This window comes from Benincasa hispida, chromosome 12 (genome assembly GCF_027475165.1).
Source record: "Benincasa hispida cultivar pf3 chromosome 12, pf3_genome.v1.1, whole genome shotgun sequence".
In the NCBI taxonomy this organism is placed as follows: Eukaryota; Viridiplantae; Streptophyta; class Magnoliopsida; order Cucurbitales; family Cucurbitaceae; genus Benincasa; species Benincasa hispida.
The window spans coordinates 78,583,833-78,605,223 of NC_143489.1; the positions used below are offsets into that span (position 1 = coordinate 78,583,833).

The 21,391-nt window shown below is 33.0% G+C and overlaps 1 protein-coding gene across 4 annotated transcripts; it reads left to right on the top strand.

Annotated features, from left to right (window-relative positions):
• Positions 1-5,209: 5,209 nt before the first annotated feature.
• Positions 5,210-15,512, top strand: LOC120068424 (DENN (AEX-3) domain-containing protein). 4 transcript variants are annotated; one of them, XM_039020188.2, is made up of 20 exons: positions 5,210-5,326; positions 5,574-6,216; positions 7,093-7,290; positions 7,645-7,728; positions 8,331-8,390; positions 9,156-9,200; positions 9,503-9,702; positions 9,802-10,096; positions 10,295-10,404; positions 10,503-10,599; positions 10,696-10,875; positions 10,946-11,035; positions 11,530-11,592; positions 11,726-11,800; positions 12,582-12,632; positions 13,080-13,157; positions 13,901-14,035; positions 14,141-14,248; positions 14,360-14,425; positions 15,132-15,512. In XM_039020188.2, exons 2-20 carry the CDS (start codon positions 5,863-5,865, stop codon positions 15,270-15,272), a joined length of 2,430 nt encoding a protein of 809 aa, XP_038876116.1. In that variant the 5' UTR covers positions 5,210-5,326; positions 5,574-5,862; the 3' UTR covers positions 15,273-15,512. The 4 variants fall into 4 exon arrangements, 3 of the variants coding, with proteins under 3 accessions (XP_038876116.1, XP_090164325.1, XP_038876118.1); XR_005479201.2 differs by having other exon boundaries at positions 5,216-5,326; positions 13,901-14,019; XM_090308199.1 differs by having other exon boundaries at positions 5,216-5,326; positions 5,574-6,191.
• The last annotated feature ends 5,879 nt before the right edge of the window (positions 15,513-21,391 follow it).

Here is a 21,391-nt window from a genome sequence, read left to right on the forward strand (position 1 = left end):
ATAAAAAAATCATCGACATGACTAGTGAGGAAGGTAAAATACCTAAAGATAATAATAAAATTTCAAAAACTATGTCATGACAGGAAAAAGATGGAATCGAACTAATGTAATCATTGACAATATTTTTGTGTATAATGTTGCTCTTGATATTATTTCTGAAAATGAGGATTTTGAACCAAAATCTGTTGAAGAATGTCGACATAGAAAAGATTGGTTTCAGTGGAAATAAGTAATCAAGACAGAATTAAACTCACTTTCAAAATATTGGATTTTTTGACATGTAGTTTGAACACCAGAAGGTGTTAAGTCTGTGGGATACAAATAGATATTTGTGAGGAAAATAAATGAAAATAGTGAGGTCACAAGATATAAAGCAAGAATAGTTGCACAATGTTTTTCACAAAGACCTGGTATTAATTTTGAGGAGACGTATTCTCCGGTGGTGGATGCAATTACATTAAGATATTTAATTGGCTTGATTGTGTATAAAAGTCTGGATATGTATATTATGGATGTAACCACAACATATTTATATGGATCTCTTGATAATGATATTTATAAGAGAATCCCATAAGAATTTAAGGTACCTGAAACATATACATCAAATTCTCGAGAATGGTATTCAGTAAAGTTACAGAGATCACTATATGGATTGAAACAATCAGGACAAATATGGTACAATTGCCCGAGTGGATATTTATTGAAAGAAGGATATCAAAATAATCCAATATGTTCGTGTGTTTTTATAAAGAAATCACAATAAGGATTTGCTATTATAACTGTATATGTTGATGACTTGAATATAATTGGAACTCTTGAAGAGATTTCAAAGGCAATAGAATATCTTAAAAAAGAATTTGAGGTGAAAGACATCAGACAAACAAAATCTTGCTTTGGTTTACAAATTAAGCATTTAGTAGATGGAATATTTCATCAGACAACTTATACATGAAAAATTTTGAAAAGATTTTATATGGACAAAGCACATCTATTAAATATTCCAATGGAAGCCCGTTCATTGGATATAAAGAAAGATATATTTCGACCTCGAGAAGATAATGAAAAACTTCTTGGTCATGAAGTACCATATCTTAGTACAATTTGTGCACTTATGTATTTTGCTAATAATACAAGACCAAATATTGCATTTTCAGTAAATTTATTAATTAGATATAGTTCTTCTCCTACAAAAGAACATTGGAACGGAATTAAGCATATACTCCGTTATCTCCGATGAACAATCGACATGAGTTTGTTTTATTCAAATAAATCAATTTTTGATCTAGTTGGTTATGCAGATTCTGGATATTTATCTGATCCATACAAAGCTAGATCTCAAATATGTTATCTGTTCACATGTGGAGGAACTGCTATATCATGACCATTGGTGAAACAGACTATAACGGTCACCTCCTCAAATCATGCTGAAATTTTTGCAATTGGCGAGGCTAGTCAATAATGTGTATGGCTAAGGTCAATGACTCAACATATTCGTGAAATGTGTAACTTGGCTTCTAATAGAAATCTTCCAACAATATTATACGAAGACAACACAGCTTGCATAACCCAGATCAAAAGATGATATATTAAAGGAGAAAGAACAAAGCATATTTCATCGAAGCTTTTCTACACTCATGATCTTGAAGAAAATGACGACTACCAGTGTACAACAAATTTGTTTGAAGGATAGCCTGACAGACTTATTTACAAATGTACTACCAACCGCAACTTTTGAAAAATTGGTGCACGATATTGGAATGTGGCGACTTAGAGATCTTAAGTGATGTTTTCATGAGGGGAAGTAAATATATTGTATTTTTTTAGGAGTATGTATTATATGAAATATGTACTCTTTTTCATTCATTAGGGTTTTTCCCATTGAGTTTTTATTAGTAAGGTTTTAACGAGACATATTTCATATATATATATGGGCATCGAAAGGGGAGTATTATGAATATCATAATAAAAAAATAGATGTCTATTGCTTATTGTCCCAAATATCATGTGTCACCATTCATGTTATCCATGTGTCATGTAGTTATTCATGTTTGGTGTTTATGTAAGTCCACATCCTACTTGTCACTTCGCCTTGTGGCATTTGGTGGATCTTAAGAACAAACCTACATTGGTGAGAATTCCACTTCCACTAATTTTCATATATCCAATTTCATAATTTTGGTTATTTTATGTTTTAGTTATTTTATTTTATAATTTTAGTTTTTATTTATTTATTTATTATTATATTACATTTTTCATATTCTTATTCTTGTTGTGCTCTTCAATTTTATAATGATATTTCAATTGTTTGTTCGAAAATAGGTTTTATATTCTTTTTAAAAATTTTAGCTTTTCAAATTTGACGGTAGAAGTAATGGTTTTTGTTTAAATTTCATTGTAAAAAGAAAAGAAAAGAAATAAAGAAGGTTTGAAACTTATTTATTTCATTTTGAGTAGTTTTCTGAACCAAATTTTGAAACCTAGTTTAAAATGTCAACGTGTCACTTTGATGAATATGTCGATGTTAATAGATATTTTTAAAGAAAATTATGTAAATTAATTAATAAACATTTTATACTTTTTTAAACGAGTTAAAACCTTCCTTATTTATATTATATTCACATTAACGACATATTATTGTATATTTCTCATATTTCATGAACTCTTTTTACAAATAATAAAAATGTTAATTCATCTCTTGGACTAAGAAGCACAGATACGATATGTTAGACATATTTAAATAATAATATGTTTAATTAATGTATGGGCTGTGAATTAATAATTTATTTTATTGGGTTATTTTATTAGATTGGACCCTATTATGTGATTTAATTATAATTAAGGCCCTAGATTAGTATGGACTGAATGGGTAGAAGTCTATTCCTAGTTAATTGGGGTTTAATGGGAACCCTAATTGAACTAGTATATAAAGAGACCTTAGGGCTATGATACCCAATATACCAAAACAATAAGCACTCAGTTTTTCTTTAATCTCATCTAAAGAGATCCCCTCATTCGGAGTTTTGGTTGAGAAGACCATAGTTATCTATCATCGTCTTGAAGCTATCATCCTAGCGTTTATCTACTCAATATAGATATTAAGAATTTATGCTAATAGGATACGGATATAGGATATAGATACGATACAACAATAAAAGATTGAAGAATGAAGTTGAGGATGAAGGAGGTGTGAATCATGATTTAGATAGTGAAAAAGAAGAAAAGAATGAAGATTTAAATATGTTTCGAGTTTTTTAAGAAAAAAACCTTTTATGTTTTGATTATTTATTGTTTTTATCAATTTCAATCTATTTTGTTCTAGATTGTTAGATTGAAGTGGACTTTTAAATAAAATAGGTTGAGGGTTGGACTTAAATTTGAGGAAAAAAATGACCCAACTCTCAATTCATGTATTTAGAAGCAGATACACGTATCTTAAAATTAAAAATTAATAAAAAAAATTATATATCAAATCACGTATTAGATACGTATTTAGAGATATTCATATCTATCCATATCTGATATCGATTTTCAACACAATTAGAAATATCTGTACTTCTTAGTCGTGAAAAATGTCCATGAAAATCTCAAGCACGTGGACAAAAATGTAACATCATATACTTTGAGATGCATGAAATGAATTTTGAGTTTATTAATATAATTTACCAAATTTACTTCACATAAACCAGTTGGGAAAAAAAACAATAATTGCTTGGAGATGACGTGTGAAATAAGAAACGATTGCAATAGTCTTGGAAACAGCGGATTCCCACCTGGAGAAGTGGAGATCCAACGGTGGACATCGAACCGTAACGGCCGCGCCAAAATCAACGGCGAAAAACTGAAAAGCCTTTTGGAAAGTGGGGGCCACGTGGGCCCAGAATTTCCGACAGGTAGAAATTGTAGTCTTTCATCAAAACGACACGTCGGTTTTCTCACAATCCAAAAACAAAGTAAAATCAAACCTCTTTTCTCTCTTATTGGAAGTTAACACTGTTTCCTTTGGATCCCACTCTAAATTTACAAAAACATTAATTAATTATTTCTCCATTATTATTTCTTATACTTTTTTTTAATACCATTATTTCTCATACACTAAAATCATTTATAATTATTGTTTCATCATTCTCTGTTTTTTGGAAAAGTCATTACTATTTACTTCTCATTTAATATCACTATTTATCATTTAATGTGCCAAATAGCAATTTTTTAAAAAAGTTTTTACACATGTTTTGATGTTGTGTTTGACTATATGGATTTTAAGTTCTATAAATTATAGAGATGAACCTAATTCAATCCATATAAAATTTGTTTTATTGAACTTAAAAGTTAGATATTTAATTATTTTATTGTATTAGTTGTATAAAAGAAAATCACTTTAAAACAACTTATTATTTCCGCATAGTTTTGTAATAAACACTAATGCACTAACAATCATCTCAATTATTTAAAAAAAAAAAAAAAAAAAACCCATTCTACGAAGGTGAAGGTTAAGATTTTTTCCCTTAATTACTTTTTTTTTTGTTTTTATCTATGTGAAAATATACAAATTATTTAATAGCTAGATACGAAAGTTTTAGTTAAATTACAAATATTGTTATTCAACTTTAAAATTTGTATCTATGTTGATCCATGAATTTTTGAAAATGTTTAAAGACTTTGAAAAAGTTCTCCAACTTCCAACTTTGTGTCTAATGGATCTTAACTTGTTAGAAATTTTTAAAATTAATTGATTATAAGATATAAAATTCAATTAATTATAATACTTTAATCAATTGAACCAAGTTTATTTTAGATTGTTTTCAAACATAAGAAAGTGAATCAAAATATTTATAAATATAGCAAAATTTCATATTAGAATAGAATAGACTATCTGTGTTGATATAAATAGTAGTCCATCACTGTCATATTTTATTATTATTTATAAATATTTTCAACAATTTTATGATTTAAAATAAATTTCCCTTCATTTTAGCATTGTCATAATTATTTGCATCAATATTTTTCATATACGGTAAAAATATCGACAAAATGTAAAAAAAGAAAAAGGAAAAAAGTCAACAAAATATCAGTAAATCAATTAATTTAAAAGGTGTGAATCTGACATTGATGCTTAAAATCTAAATTAGTTTTGATTATGAAAAATAATTAAAATATTAATGGGAGAATTCCAATAGGATTATATATATATATATATAAATGTTTAGAACCTGAAGGTGCGCTCTCTCTCTTAACATAAAACTTCCTTTCTCTGTTTCCTATTTTTGCTGAATTTCATTTTCCATCTCTCAGCACCAACTTCCTAACTTAACATTCATTCATTCATCAGGTGATGTCTGCCATTGCCACCATTTTTTCCCTTTGATTTCTCTTCCTTCTTTCTCTGCATTTTCTTTCCCATTTCTTCCATTTTCATGTTATCAATCATCGTTTTCACTTCTGCAAATCCACCGGATTCATAAAATGCTTGATTTGCTTCTCTCATTCCACCCCCTTTAGCTTCTTGTATGTGTTTTTCTTTCCCCCCTTAACAATTTTTGCATTCTGTTCTCTGTTTTCATTCATTTTGCTATCAGGGGATTCGTGGGTTTTCTGCATGGAAACATTCACGTCATGATGGAGTAGGGGTGGATTTTTGGGGATGTTTCAGCTTATTTGCGACTTGGGGTTTGGTTAAATCGAGGGATAAACGTGTTTGATTGTACAATTGGGTTTTCTTTTTCTTCTTTAAATGTGGGTATGGTTGTTTTTTATAATTGTATGTCTCTGAAATCAGTGGGAGATTGAGAATGTGATGATGGGGAGAGGTGTTGAACGATGATAAATTGGTGCAATGAGCGTAAAAGATGAATTGATTTTTTGAGAATGGAGATTAAGGAAGATGGTGAATTGGCGGACGAGCGGCCTCCGTCGCCAATCTGGGTGTTGCAACAATTCTCGGAGGAGGCGTTTAGGGTGGCTGGTGAAGCTCTAAATAGCGTCTATCATGGTGGAACCGGGTTACAGGAAATGGGAATTGGACATCGACGTGCTCGAAGTGAAGTTCTAAGCGCCAAACACAGAAGAACCAACAGTTTCCAGAGGTTGAAATCCCATATGCAGAAAGCTTGGGGATGGGGGAGAGATACGCGGGATGAAGATTATGCCTTCTATAGTTTCGATCCTGAGATCTTGGCAAATCAAAAACGTCAGTGGTATCAGTTTCACTCCAAATCTCTGGTATCTAATTGACTCCATATTTCTGTATTCTTTCTACAACTTGGGTTTGTTCCAGGTTTCCAAACAAAAGCTGGATATGTTTGTTTTTTTGAAACAGAAAAAGTGATTGTGTTTTTGAATGCACGTTTTGCATATGAGGTTCTCTGGCCTCTGGTTTATGTTATATTATACTGATGCAATATCCTGCCTTATTTCAGAAATTAGGCTCCTCTTGGACTGTAGTTTTTCAATGCTCTCAAATATTTCCTATATCCACATGGCTTGTATTAGTCTGTAAATTAGTTAGACATGAAAATATATTGGACTTACTGGCTGTTCTGCTTTTTTGTTGTTTATGGAATTTCCTTATATCCATGTACGAATATGATTAGTTTGGATTAGAGTTAAATTGGGTGTTTGACAGTAAATTACTCAGAGGAGACTGCCACAATGTGGCAGCTTTGCACCATTGGATCTATTAGAGAGAAATTGCAAGAGTATCTCGAATTTATATCCCATGTTTATTAGGAGACATGTATATTGTCGAATACATATCTCACGGTTATGGCGAAGCAACTACGTGGCGGTTTCATTGAATAACTTTTCGTGTTTGATGTTGTTACAGTTAAGTAGAACAAAATGAGTTGGTAGTTTGGTTTGAGATGAAACTCATAAGATAAGAAATGTATAACTATCCAGTTTTATGTGGACAAGGAGAACTGGTGCTCCAGCAGGCATATTTTGTGATATAAAACAACAGTGTCGGATAATTGCATGGTCTTTTTAATTTCAATGAGCTTGGCTGATCAGGTTTTGTTGAGCTAAATGTATCTACCATAGTTAGATAGGAAGAAAAAGATTTGCTACACTGAATTTTAATATGTTCCTATTTTATAGGACCATGTATACCAGGAGCCCACCTCTCTCTTTGAACACTTCATTATTGCTGGGCTCCATCCGGATACTAACCTTGAGATTGTGGAGGATGCATTTGCTAAAAGGAAAAAATGGGAGTTACAAAGGAAAAATTCTGAGATGATAGATGCCAAAATGGTAGAGCATAGAGGGCCATCAGTTCCCCTGCTGGAACCTCAGGTTAACTCTTTATCTGGATCAGTAGTTTGTTAGAACTCTAATATTTGTATTGTAGAATGATCCAATATGTAGTGAGTTAATTCTTCGTGCCTTTGTTATTTCTATGAAGGATAGATATTTGAGATGCTTCTTTTAGGTTATGTTTATGCCTACCGATAGTTTAGTTTGCTTAAGAAATTTACTTGCATAAAATTTGGGATGAAGATCTTGCAGACTAATTGGGTCTGATATCTCGTTTCATGTTTATTCTTGGCATCTTCCTAAAGCAATGCAGTTGACAAGTTAGTCAACTATTGCGTTCTTGCATTTGTTGTTTACATATTGATGAAATTGCGGTTGTGCTTGCATCAACAGATACTTTTTAAGTATCCACCTGGGAAGAGGCTGCCAATGCGGATGAAGGATTTGTCTGCCTTTTGTTTTCCTGCAGGTGTTAAGGTGAGCTATTATCCATCAGCCATGATGTGTTAAGGAAGGTTAGGCTGGTTGACTATTATCCATTATTTATGATATTGCTTTTCTTTTATCCATTTGTGTAAATCAAAATCTAGGAAACCAGATTGAGTATATTTGCAAGTGTCAAATTTGACCTCTCTATCACCAACATGCTCCATGTCATTTATATGTTGATCAACGTTTGAATATGAAATAAGCTATTTGTTCACCAATCAATTGTTAAATGTGAATAAACTATTGTTGTGGTGTGTTGCAGATGTGGGTTATGATAATTTTTCCTTTGGGGATTTATATCATTGATGAAATTCTTGAATGGGAAAATAGTATTTGATGACAATTATTTATTGAAATAAATTAATGGTTTCATTAAGTTATCATCTTTGTCGCTGCTTATTTTGTGGATTATTGTGCATTAGTTAGTAGTTTACATTTATGGTGCTTTTAACTTCTCAATGATGTCATCTTACGAATCATAATGGCCTTAGATGTTTACTATAGACTTGGTTGTTTTAGTTTGTTCTATTTTCAGGTAATGTATCTTTACCGCTAGAACATAATTTCACACATTGACTCTAATAATGCAGGCACAATTGATGGAGAGGACTCCATCACTCAGTGATCTGAATGAAATTGTTTATGGTCAGGTATCTGGTACCAATATTAATGTATTTTGTGATGCCGACTTTGCGATTACTCCATCTAGATTTCTCTCTGGTTCTAGACAAGATTTATCCTCTGAACATGGAATTATATTTGTAAGATATCAACGCTAAGAAAATGACAACCAGTTTTATTTTCATAACCTAAAGTTAGATGGGTAACATTTGAACAGTTGACTGGGTCTTTTGTGTTGGATGAATATTTTAAAATCATCTTCTGCATTATCCTTTTCATATATGGCAGCATATGTTAATATATATTTTAACCTTTATCATTCTGCTCAGAATGGTAGCTGTTTGTAAGTTCGTAATCTGTCCAAGTGAATCAACACTTAAACACATATATATGCAAATGGAACCACATTTAAAATTCATGATAACCGGGTTATTTATTATAAAGTCCCTTGTGGTAGCAGTCCTCTGAGTTTACTTCGTTTGTAGCTCTAAGCAGTAATAGAGTATGTTTTATTATAAAAAGATGAAAGGAAAAAAAACCTTTGGAAATCGGAATTTGGAGGATGGATTCGCTAGACTGTTGCCACCCTTGAAATTAGGATATTATTAACCATTGATTCAGAGAGGAAAAAGAAAGGCTGTTGGCAAAGTTTTTCCCTTTCTTTTCCTTCCTAGTTGAGGATATTTTATCCTCCTTTGATCAGTAAATGTATCATACTTCATTTATTAGTAAGCATTTAATTTACCGTTTAGTTTCCAAAAATCAAATGATGCTAGCCTCTTCTATTGTCACAGGCACATTTGAAAAGAGATGATTTGGCATTTATTTTTTCCCTTAAGGTAAATTTCGTGATTGCTTCTTCAGCTCATTTTGTCACCAGATATGTGTCTAAGTCAACCTATGGACGTTTTATTTTAGATTTTTCTTTGATGGCCTTGGCTTTTAATGCAAGACCGTGAGTCATGAGTAATACAAGATTCACACACCTTTTTATTTATGGTTGAGGAGTTTACAAGTCTATGATAAGATGTGTAGTCAAGAATTACTACTTGGAAGTTTCTTTTATCTTTTTACTCACTTCCATATGTTTAGTTTGTAGAAGAAATGGAAAGGTGGCTGAAGCTACTTTCTTTTCCTTCAGGTTGCCAACAATTCGACTCTTTATGGTGTATGCTTACACGTGCAAGAAATTGTTCAGAGGCCACCTGGTCTCCTAGGAATCTCAACTTCTGTTTCTCATTCTCCTGGAGTAAGCAGCCGTTTTTTGGTTTCTGCACCTCGCTGCTATTGTCTGTTAACAAGAGTACCTTTCTTTGAGTTACACTTTGAGATGTTGAACAGGTCATTTGTAATTTTTTTTCTCTGAGCTACACTCAGATTCATGATAGAACAAACCTTTTGGGATCTAAATAACTCAACCTTTTTTGTTATGGTCTGCAGTATTATAGCCCAGGAACGTTTGAATCGAGTAACTCAGTTTATTAGTGAAATTTCTCTCATTGATTATGTGCCATCAGTGTCAAAGTCGAATCATAATGAGAATGTTGACTCTCCTGAAAGGAATTCCTCCAGTGATTGGATGACGTCAGCAATACCTATCCACTGTGCAGTGGCCCTTACTGCTGCTGCTGCAGGAATTATATCTGATGGTGAGATCTTAAACTCTTCAGTGAAGACGTGCGAACCTCGATCCCCTGAAAGTGGTACAGCCAGTGATGCTTCAGAAGTGAGTCAAGTAAGGAAAACCAAAATGATCGATTAAAATTTCCTTTACAATGTTTTGAGCCTGCAAGAAAATTCTCATCGTACCAATGTATTCTATTGTAAGAACACTTCTAAGAGATGTCAATTAATAGTAGGGTGTGTATGGTTCCTTATATATGTATCATTTGGTGATTGCTGAGGCTATAACTGTTTTCAATTTTTTGACTAGATGGAAAGAACTAATGGAAGTTGCGAGAGTGGTCACCTCTGCTCAGAGATGTCTTTCTCATCAAGGCATCGCCCATTAGAGCGCCTGGGGAGTTCTGAATCCTTATTCAGGTGGTGGATTTACCCTGATATCTAATATGCTTATATATTGTTAATACTAGACACCTTTGGCCCAGTACCAATTTCAGTGATATCAAATCATATGGCAGTCCAGCTAGAAGTATGGTTTCAGAAGATGAAGATGATGATCTTTTTCCAAATTGCGAAAAGGAATTTGGTGATGACTCGATAATGGAATGGGCTAGGGTTAGTTAATTTTGATTGCTAATTTTCCTTCAATGACTAATTTCTTTCTATATTATCATTGATCTAATCATTTGCTTAATGGTTTTATTATGATAGGAGAATAAGTATGATGTGCTGCAAATAGTCTGCGGATATCATTCTCTTCCTGTTCCTGAAAGGGGATGTGAATTACTATTTCAACCTCTAGAACATTTGCAATCTATTCAATATAGAAGACCTGCCATTGCATCACTTGGATTTTGTGAAAGTTATCTAGACTTATTGAACCCTGTTGAGGTATTTCTCTTGTTGCTCATTGTTCTTAGGGTGTGTTTCACGTCACTTTAAGGAGTGAAATATTTGATAGGTCAAAGCAAAGTTGGCTACAGCTGAAGAAACTCTTGCTCTGTCAATATGGACAACGGCCACTTTATGCCGAGCTCTCTCTCTTGAAACTGTGAGCACAATGCTTTTCACTTGATTCTGCAGGTCAAAAAATTTTGCTCTTATATTAATTTCAGAATGAATTCTTGCAACTCCCTTGTAGATTTCCGTTAATTCAATTAACTTACTCAAGTAGATGGTTTTGTCAGTTTATATTGTTCTCTCATTTTCCCTACTCATAAAATGCTTCGTTGTCACTTCATTTTTACAATGTTTTAACCATATGACGTGAGTTTTCCCCGCAATAGTTATTTCTCATAAAGATTTCTTTATTTGGAACTTGAAGCAATAGAGATCCACAGCTTCTTGACAACTAAAAATAAAAACAGAAGTGCTTCTCAATTTTGGTTGAAGTATATTTATTGCAAGCTTTTGCATATTCTTCTTTCATGAACGTGAGTTTTTTTTTCCCCCTTTTTTCCCCCCTCTAAATCAGGTAGGTATAATAAGCAATTGATACCATACTTTGGTAGTGAGTGTATAAATCTGATCACAGTGTCTTTTCAGGTTTTGCAATTGGTTGCAGGGATTTTGCTAGAAAAACAAGTGATAGTAGTGTGTCCAAACCTGGTAAATTAGTCCTTTCTTTTTTGGTTCACTTATATTCTCATGCTTAACTTTTTGTATTTAACTCTTCATTATTCTGACTACTTTAAACCTTTTTATTTGATTTGATTTTCATTGTGTATATCAATTAATGCAGGGTCTGCTTTCAGCTACAGTGTTATCCTTTGTTCCTTTGATTTGTCCTTTCCAATGGCAAAGTTTATTACTTCCGGTGAGTTCATTGATCAATCTTCAATTTTTATTCATTTGAACTACCTTGAACATTAATAACAACAACCAAGTGCATTCTTTTCACAAATCAGAGATTTTTATATGGTTATGAAAATGGCCTAATCATTTCACCTTGATTTAGAGAATTGAAATTCTTTTAGTTAAAACTTAAAAGCTTATTTGAGATTAAGAAAGTCTTTTGATTGGTAAATCCATTCGTTCTGCTTCTTGTTGTCAAAAGTAACTTGAAACTTGCCACCACTGTTTGAATCAGTATTTTGAAAGCAAGCCTAGGCAAATACACATGCACGCAAGGGTTTGAAGTGAAGTGCATGTGGCATGTGCTCCTCTGTGCCTTGAAGCCTTAGAATTTTCATTATTTTTATTTTGCACAATACTATCTTCTTCGATATATATAAAAATCTCCGGCTTAAGGCTTAGAGGGTTATTGCACTTTAGTTGTCTCATGTTTTTAAAAACATTACTTTCTGAAGCAAAAGAGTAAGTTATGTTTGCCTCTCCATGCAACACAGTGGTTATTTCTGGAAAGCCTATTCTGAAGTAATTGATACTCTTTTTTCTTATGCATCCTATGTAATAGTTCACATTCATAGTACTAGTTCTAAAACTCAAAAACAGGGGCATGGATAGTATTTTAATTGAAGCTTCACTGTTCTTGCAAATTTCTAAGAGGAATGCAGTACTTGTTTATTATTTTATTATGTTTTGATTGATAGAAAACTAGAACTTGCATGAATTATGCTCATCTCGATAATTTTCAGGTTCTACCAGGAAGAATGTATGATCTCCTTGATGCCCCCGTTCCCTTTATTGTGAGTCTTTGATTTTCTTTTATCTAAATTCTTGCTGACGTTTAATTCAAACTTCTTTTAGGGCCTCCTATTTCTAGCTGATTAGAGGCAGTTCATTTCGAAAATAATGGAATATTTTATTTCAAACCAAAACATCACCTTGATACAATAAACTGTATGTTTAAATATCTATTAAATGGAATCGGATTTGTACTTCTAATGGAAAAAATATATATATTTTAATGGAAATAACAACATGCAATTCTCTTATTAGTACTTTTCATTGAGAAGTATTGTTTCCTAAATTTATTGATCCTAAAATTTAGATGCCCTTTCTGTAGATGATCGTGAGATTTAAGTATGAAATTGAAAGTTCATTAATCTAGAAGTTCGAGCAAATCAGTCAAATTTTGTTAATGAATCCAAATTATTTCTTAATGACGGCTTCCCCTTTTGATAATTTTGCAGGTTGGTACACTAAATAGACCAACTGATGTAAAGATGAAGACGTCTAATCTAGTTGTTGTTGATGTACTTAAGGATCAGGTTAGCTGGAATTTTGCCTATCCTTTTGTTTTTCCACTATATTTATGTATGAATCAGGTTCTAAAGACCATTTTTATTCTTCCTTTGTTTTTATTTTTATTATTTTAATAACAGAAAAAAAAGGCTATACTAAACAATGACCCAACTGAGATGGTCCCACAATTATGAGAACAAGCTCAACTTGTTAAGCCTTAAAACCAAAGGAAACTTACAAAATATGTTAGCCGTAAATCCTCCAGATGGTCAAAATTGTTAAGCTTCATGACTTATTTGAGCATAGTGTTAGATAATATAATATTAAATTTATCTTTATCCATCAGCTTAAATATTGAGGTCAATCGGTGATTTAACATAGTATTGGAGCAAGTGGTCTATGAGACCCTATGTTCAAACCCTTACAATATTATTTCCTCCCCAATTAATATTGATTTCCACTTATTGGGTTTTTGGGTCTTCTGCATATTTTAAGCCCACAAGTGAAGGGGAGTGTTAGATAATATAATATTAAATTTACCTTCACCCATCAACGTATGCTTTTGGATCAATCGGTGATTTAATACATAGTTATGGAAAACAGTTTCAAAGGCACAAAAAACTGTTTCCTAAACAGATTTTCAAACAATCCTTGTTGGTTTGGTTTCTGATGTTGCTTTACCAACAAATATAAAATTTTCCGTTTTGGTTTGTTTCCCTACTCCTTCAAGATAATAGAATTGTCGGTATTCAATTTTTTGCTCATTCAGGTTAAAACATGTACCTTACCAACACTTCCACGACACAGAGAGCTAGCCTCCGAACTAGGCCCCGTCCACGCTAAATTGGCTAACAAAAGTTCAATAGCCAAAAAGCATCCTGTATATAGGTGCAATGAATCTCAGGTTATTATAGATTGTTGTATTCTAGTAGACTTGGCAATTTAATTTTTCTTCTACTCCCATGCCTTCTGCTTCTACTCAACACTCAGATGTAACTTTGATTTGCAGACTGAATGTGCCGCTCAGTTTTTGAATGTCATGAGGCAATACATGGAGTCATTGTGTTCAAATCTTAGATCTCATACAATAACTAGTGTCCAATCAAATAACGACAGGGTCAGCGAATCTACATTCTGTTTTACTTTCCGTATCGAATGTCCCATAATCAACCAGTCTCTGACATGGCCGATAACTATGAAACTTAGCTCTTTATGTTTATGATTTCAGGTTTCTTTACTTCTTAAGGATAGCTTTATTGATTCCTTTTCTTTTAAGGACCGACCATTTGTTAAGGTGATTTCCACTTCTCAGCTTGATTTCTTAGTCATTTCTATTATATACCTTTAGCTGAATCATATTTTTAATATGTTACAACTATCTTTCTATTGGGTCAGGTTAATAAAAGATCTTCCTAAAGGTGGCAAAAGTAGATTTTTTTTTTCTTTCTGTTTTTAAAAAGTGCTTAGTAACAAAAATCATTTAAAGTATTTCTTGGTCAAACAGCTGGGCCAGAAAAGGTTCACTTTTTCTTTGTGCTCCTAAACATAGCCTAAATCAATTAAAGAAATCCAACTTGAATCAAAATGGGTGCCTCTATATTGATTGCTATGTGGCACAATAAATTTGTGCTTTGGTCATTGTTCCTGTTAATTCTTTATGAGTTCTACTTTACTGGGAGCTAACAATGTGCATTGGAATCTGCTTCATTCTGTATTCTCTATTCTGAAATGAGCTGGATGCAACAGCTATAATCTAGTTCTCAATATCTTGCGAGAAACCGAGGCCGAAAAACATTGGGGCATCGTTTTAGCCTAGGATATTCAAGATTTGTACGATTGGGGTAAAGGGATTCGGACCACATACCTTGTGGTTTTTACACACGAGTATGCCAATTGAGTTGGGCTCGGTTTGGCAGATTTGTTTGATATTTGAAGCCAAAGAATTGAAAATGTGGTATTCTGTGGCAATGATCTGATGATTTGGTTGGTGAACTTTGCAGCTATTAGTAGATACACAGCTTTTCAGTGTTCTTTCGGACTCTCGATTATCGAGCTTCGAAAATGGCTTCTGTGAAGTTAATGTTTCAACAACTCCAATGACAGAACTAGAAGTACACAAGGTGCAGATGAAGAAACCCTGAGGGTTTTCTTTAGAGCCATTAACGAGGATAACTACTGATTGCTGAAGTGTTTTTAGCCAAATCAGTTTTGTAACATAACATTAATAGTAATACTGAAAATATCCCAAGTTTTTTAGTGAGGATATACATATGTAAGGATGTGAAAAATTCATGTAAATGTTGGTTACATCAATTCAACAATAAACAAGTTGTTGCAGATACTGATTGTTCTAATAAACGAGCAAAATTTCATGGGGCTAATTTGTCTTTTTCAATTTTTATTTGTCCTTTTATTGTTTGAATTATATTATAGTAAGATATCAAAATAAATCTTAAGATTAATTATAATTAGAAACTATTCCTAATATATGTGAGGTATATTTACATTTTTTAGTATATTCGTAAACACACGAAAAAATAAATCATGATATGTGCAATCTATGTTTATAGAGGTTGACTCGTACCAAGTGTTTGAACTTCTACATGTGTTTGAATCCGATAGTGAAATAATTCCAACAATTTGTAATGGTTAGTAATAGTTTAATTAATGTAGAAATTAATTAGCAAATAACCATTACAAGACTTTAGCTCTATATAACCAAGAGAGTCTGTGACATTGAAAATACACCGAAACACTCTAAATTCACCCATATTTAATATTTTACAAATATGGTAAAACATCAAATATGGATTTCTAATGATTTTTAATTTCATATTTGCCCTGTGGCGGGGAGGTGGATTGGTGGTTGACCGGAGATGATGTGGAGAGTGCTAGTTGGTGAAAGAGAGATGTTGGGAGAAAGAAAAATAGAGAAAGAGAAAAACGTGGCGATTGGCGATTGGATTTGCGGCAGTCAACGGAGGTAAGTGGCAAGGAGGTGAAGCGGTGGTCGGCAGTAGATGATGTGGAGGAGTGTTGGTTGGTGAAAGAGAGAAAAGAGAGATGGGGGAGGGGTCTATTGCCAAAGAAGCTCAGTTTTTTTAATAAAAAAAAATCTAAATATATCATTACAAAGTATAACAACTCTTCATTATCAAGTTTATCGACAGTATATCAATCAAGTGTATCAGTAGTATATCAGTCAAGTGTATCAGCATTATAAAAAAGTGCATCATTATCAAGTTTATCGGCAATATATCAGTCAAGTGTATCAATTTTATCAACAGTATAAACAAGTGAATGATTGACAAATTTATAAGCATTTTATTAGTCAAGTACATCATGATCAAGTATATAAGTCAAGTATATCAAGTTTATCAACAATATAAATGAGTGCATGATTGACAAGTATATTGAGTACATCAGTCAAGTTCATCATTATCAAGTATATCATCAAGTGTATCATCAAATGTATCAAGTGTATATGAATAGTGTATCAAGTTTATATCAGTAGTAAGAACATCTTCGACATTTTACATCTTTTATATGTGAATGGGGCTTTGTCTTTATTGGGGTTTGTACCCTAAAGCCTCGTGTCCTGTAGTTTGTAAATAACTTTGTATGAACACTTGTGATATATAATATATATGATATTTACTTCTTAACTTTGCACATTTAGATGTTTTTTGTTTTACCACAAACCAATAGGGTTGTCTTTATGTAACTTAAGCATGTATGTAGTGACATACAAGTGGATCATGTCTTAAGTGACAACCAAAATAGTCTGTAGTATATGGATATAGAAGGGAAACCTTATCCTAGTAACACTACGGACGCGGCCCACTTTGTGAAAATGTTACAAATGTTGTGACTTGTCATAGATGGTTTGATCTTGATCATTCGTGTAGTGGACATGCGAGCAGGGGCATCATATACAAAGAGTTTGTATAAGACCTGACCTCGAAGTGTTAATGTCTTGTCATATAACTCCGTTCATGACTGAGACTTCACTTCACTAGGATGACCATAGGTAACATGCCCTAAAACCTGAGTGAGTTGGGAATTCCTGTCATTGAGGGCGGTCCTTTGATTTGCATAGGTGCGAGTGGACAGAGCGCCGATTCAAACCTACCATTTTGGGGATCCGTCTGATTTGGGAGCTGGGAACTCAACTTCATAAGATAGAGTTCATTTCTTCCCCAAAGCAGGGGTAAGTAGATAGATTGCTCTCTTAAGGGCTGATCCCGAGACTTGAACGATGTGGTGCTACGCACCTTCTCATGGCCCGAGAGGTGTTCACACACAGTAGGACTATGTTGTATTATTCATTAGAGGGATTAGTGGTACTTAAAGAGGAATATGTAATTACAGGGGCAAAACGGTAAATTGGCATGCTGTAATTACTGTTGGATTTTATGTCCTAAAAACTCGTAGTTTGTAAAATGATAAACATTTTCTATTATCAATATACTTGTTATGGATCTCATAAATTGTTTGAAAGTCTAAATCTAATAAATTAAGACCCATGACTATTGTATGAGTACTTGAACTTTATGTGGAAACATAAGAGTGGATCGGGTTCGAGTAAATAGTCAAAATTATCTATGGTACATGAATGAGGTTGGGTACCTTATTCTGGTAACACCATTGGATGCGACCTACCCTATAGTTGTTACAAAGAGTTGTAGTGCTACATACGATGTGATCCTAATTCATACATGTTATGACATGAGTAGGGGCGTCCTATGCAATGAGTTTGCATAAGATCAGGACCAAGAAATAAGTCACTCTTACTTTATAATGTTGTTTACTGTTTAAGATTGACTATTTCACCTTAATGACCTAGGTAACTCGATCTTAATCCTGAGCTAACTATGAACTCCTGTTTATTCGAGATTGCCCTTAAATTTGCATAGTTGAGGGTTGGCTCAACAGTGTCGGCTCAATAAGACTCCTATTTCAGGGGTAAGACTGAATAGATAGCTGGGGACATAGGGTGCAAGACGGAGTTCACACCTACCCGGTTTAGGGATAGGAGAAAGGTTGTTCTCTCAAGTATTGAATCCATGTCTTGAATAAGGGACCCCACACTCTCACTGTGCTGAGAGAGTTTGGTTTGGTGATTGGATCACAAACCAGTTGTTCATTAGAGGATCAGTAGGAACTTAAGGAATAAGACGTAATCTCGAGGGTAAAACAGATATTTGACCCAACCGTTATTATGAACAACTTATGAAGGGTCGACTTGCTGATTATGGTTAAATCATGTGGACATAATATATCTACAGTGAGGGGAGTGCAACTATGGGCTTTAGTGGAATGACCCATTAATTAACGAATGGAGATTAATCTGGTCTAATGAGTTTAGCCAGTTAATCTCGGATCGTTGGAGCTCATGATCTATAGGTCTGTGAGGTTCCCCTACTAGCTCGTAATGGACTAGCTCTAGAATAGCGTGATAAGTTAATTTGAAACGTTCAAATTAGAGTTAAGGGAATTAGTAATTATATGAGATATAATTATGTTTAATTTTAGAATTAAACGGAATAGGATAATTTATATATTTAAATATGATTTAAATATATAAAGATGGATATGTGTTAAAATTAATTTAATATCTGATATTAAATTAATTAAGTTTTATTTAATAATTAATTTATGAAATTAATTCTTTTTTCATTTTAAAAATAAAATAGATTTTTTAAATCAAATTTTGTTTTTTAGATAAAATTGAAAAAGGAAAAGAAAACCAAAAACACAAAAAGGAAAAATGGGTTTTTCCATTATCCATCTTTGAAGTAGCTCACACATGAAGCAAACATTTGCCTTGTCTTCTTCAAGCATGAGCTGCAACTCATGCAACTCTTCTGTTTGCATGTTGATCTGCAATATAATGAGAAGATTGGAGTGAAAATCGGGCATGCAATCTACATAATTTTGAGAGAAAATTCGGTTTGAAGAATGGTTCTTCAACAAGGTTGCTGCAGTGAGCTTTTCTCCTTCATCCCTTGATTCAAGCTTGTTTTGAGTTCCACAACTCAATCTAGAGCACCAAGAGAATAATGGGGAAGATCTTGAGGTGGTCTACAACAAGATATGGAGAAGATAGCAACTGAAGATGGAGTTTTGAAGAAGTTCTACAAGAGGTATGTCTTGAAACCCATTTTTCTGCAGAAGCATGCTTTATATTATGTCAAAATTAGTGAATTTGAATGCTTAGATGATCCTTGTGCTTCCGCTGCTGTTGATATAATCCTACAATTACGAGCATCTGTGAAAGGTCATCGTACTGATGATTGGTTATATCCAATGGACATAGAAATATATCTATGGCAATAAGAGTTCAACTGTTGGTCTTTAGTGAAATGTTTGGCAGTTAACGAATGATGGATATCATGACTAAAAAGTTTAGTCAACTATTCACATACCGTTGGAGCTTCGAGCCATAGGTTCATAAGGTCCCCTAGGTAGCTTGGATATAAGTTGAGAGTCAATTTTTGGGTCAATTTGAAATGTTCAAATTGACAAGAGGGAGTTCGATTATATATGATATAATTGAACGAGTTAATTAAATATAATATGATTAACTTTATGTATGAGATACATTAATTTGGAAGAAATTGGATATAAATATGATTTATATCTAGTAGAGGAAAATATTATAATTAATATATGATATTATATGTTATGAATATGATGAGATCACATTCATTAGACGGTTATAAAGGAAATGGGATGGCGTCTCTTCTGTTCTAATAACGGAATAGTGTATTGAAAGATCACTTTGAGATGCATAAATAGCTAATAGTGTGTTAAGCATGAGATGCGCGGACATTGTGTTAAAGAGTGTGTCATCGCTTAGAAAATCAGTGCCTATATGATAGTGCCTACACGATCGCTTACATATATGATATTTCTAAGCGCTTGCTTACCGATTACACCTTCGCGCGCTATTTACTAAATGATTGTTTATCTTTTCTTAAGCGATCGTTTAGCTCCCGATATTTACTAAACAATCGTATAGACGATCGCTCACTCTTCTCCTACACGATCGTTTAGACGATCGCTTACTTTTTCCTACACTACTGTATACTTCACCTAAACGATCAAGTATCTTGTTTATGCGATAGACGACCTCATCTCCCACTTGCTTGATCGTTGTATACGGTCTCTCTTCCTTCTTCCCTCTATCAAATCCGAACAAACCCCACACTTTGGATTCTCACTCCAAGAATATTGAGGGCTCTGAGTGGTGGTGTCATCTTCGTTTCCTTCTGTTCAAGTAGTGATTGTTCGAGGTAGACGGTTGGGTTTTAGACTCGCTGTGAAGAAGAAATCTTCAACTGGTATGATCTCTTGATCTCTTTAGCATTATGAATGCATATTAGTATGTTTGAATGTATATGTGGTAATTTTATCACAATGAATTGGAAAGATTCGCTTCCACTCGTAAGTACTCTGATTTAGAGTTCCTTCAGTTTTTGCTATTTTTGCAAAAAAAAACAAAAAAACAAAAACAAAAACAAACAAACAAACATGTAGGTTATGGGCCTAATTTATGTATTTTGTTGTGTCCTTTTTATGAGTGCCCCAAAAAAAATCATAATACATATACAATGTATATTTACATATTCCAATATAGTTGTAAAAACACAAAATAAATAAATAAATAAACCATGGTATTTGCGATGTATATTCGATTTTTTTTTTTTTTTTTTTTGTCTAAGTGATACCAACAGTATAAACGAGTGCATGATTGACAAGTATATTGAGTACATCAGTCAAGCTCATTATTATCAAGTATATCATTAGGTGTATATGAATAAGGTATCAAGTTTATATCAGTAATGAGGGCATTTGCGACATTTTACATCTTTTATATATGGATTGGGTTTTATTTTTTCTATTTTTGCAACAAAAAAAAAAAAAAACATGTGGGCTATGGGCCTAATTTGTATATCTTGTTTTGTCCTTTTTGCAAGTGTAAAAAAAAAAATACATAATACATATGCAATGTATATTTACATTTTCTCGTATAGTTGTAAAACACAAAAATAAATAAATAAATTATGGTATTTACAATGTATATACTTTTCTTTTCTTTTTTGTCTAAGCGATGTATCTACCTTGTTTTCCCATTCGAAGTTTATCGTTGATTCTTATTTTCATTTTTGGAGGGAACGATTTTCAAAATTTTGGAATAGCTTTTCTTAATTGTGTAGGTATTGGAAAGATCATCGTTTTGGTAAGTTTATAACCA

What these genes read in the sequence shown, in the direction of transcription:
- LOC120068424 (XM_039020188.2), top strand. Translation starts at nt 5,863, where the DNA reads ATGGAGATTAAGGAAGATGGTGAATTGGCGGACGAGCGGCCTCCGTCG. An exon ending in ATGAAATTGTTTATGGTCAG is followed by an intron (nt 8,391 to 9,155) that starts GTATCTGGTACC and finishes CTATTGTCACAG; the next exon opens with GCACATTTGAAAAGAGATGA. An exon ending in TTGATGTACTTAAGGATCAG is followed by an intron (nt 13,158 to 13,900) that starts GTTAGCTGGAAT and finishes TTGCTCATTCAG; the next exon opens with GTTAAAACATGTACCTTACC.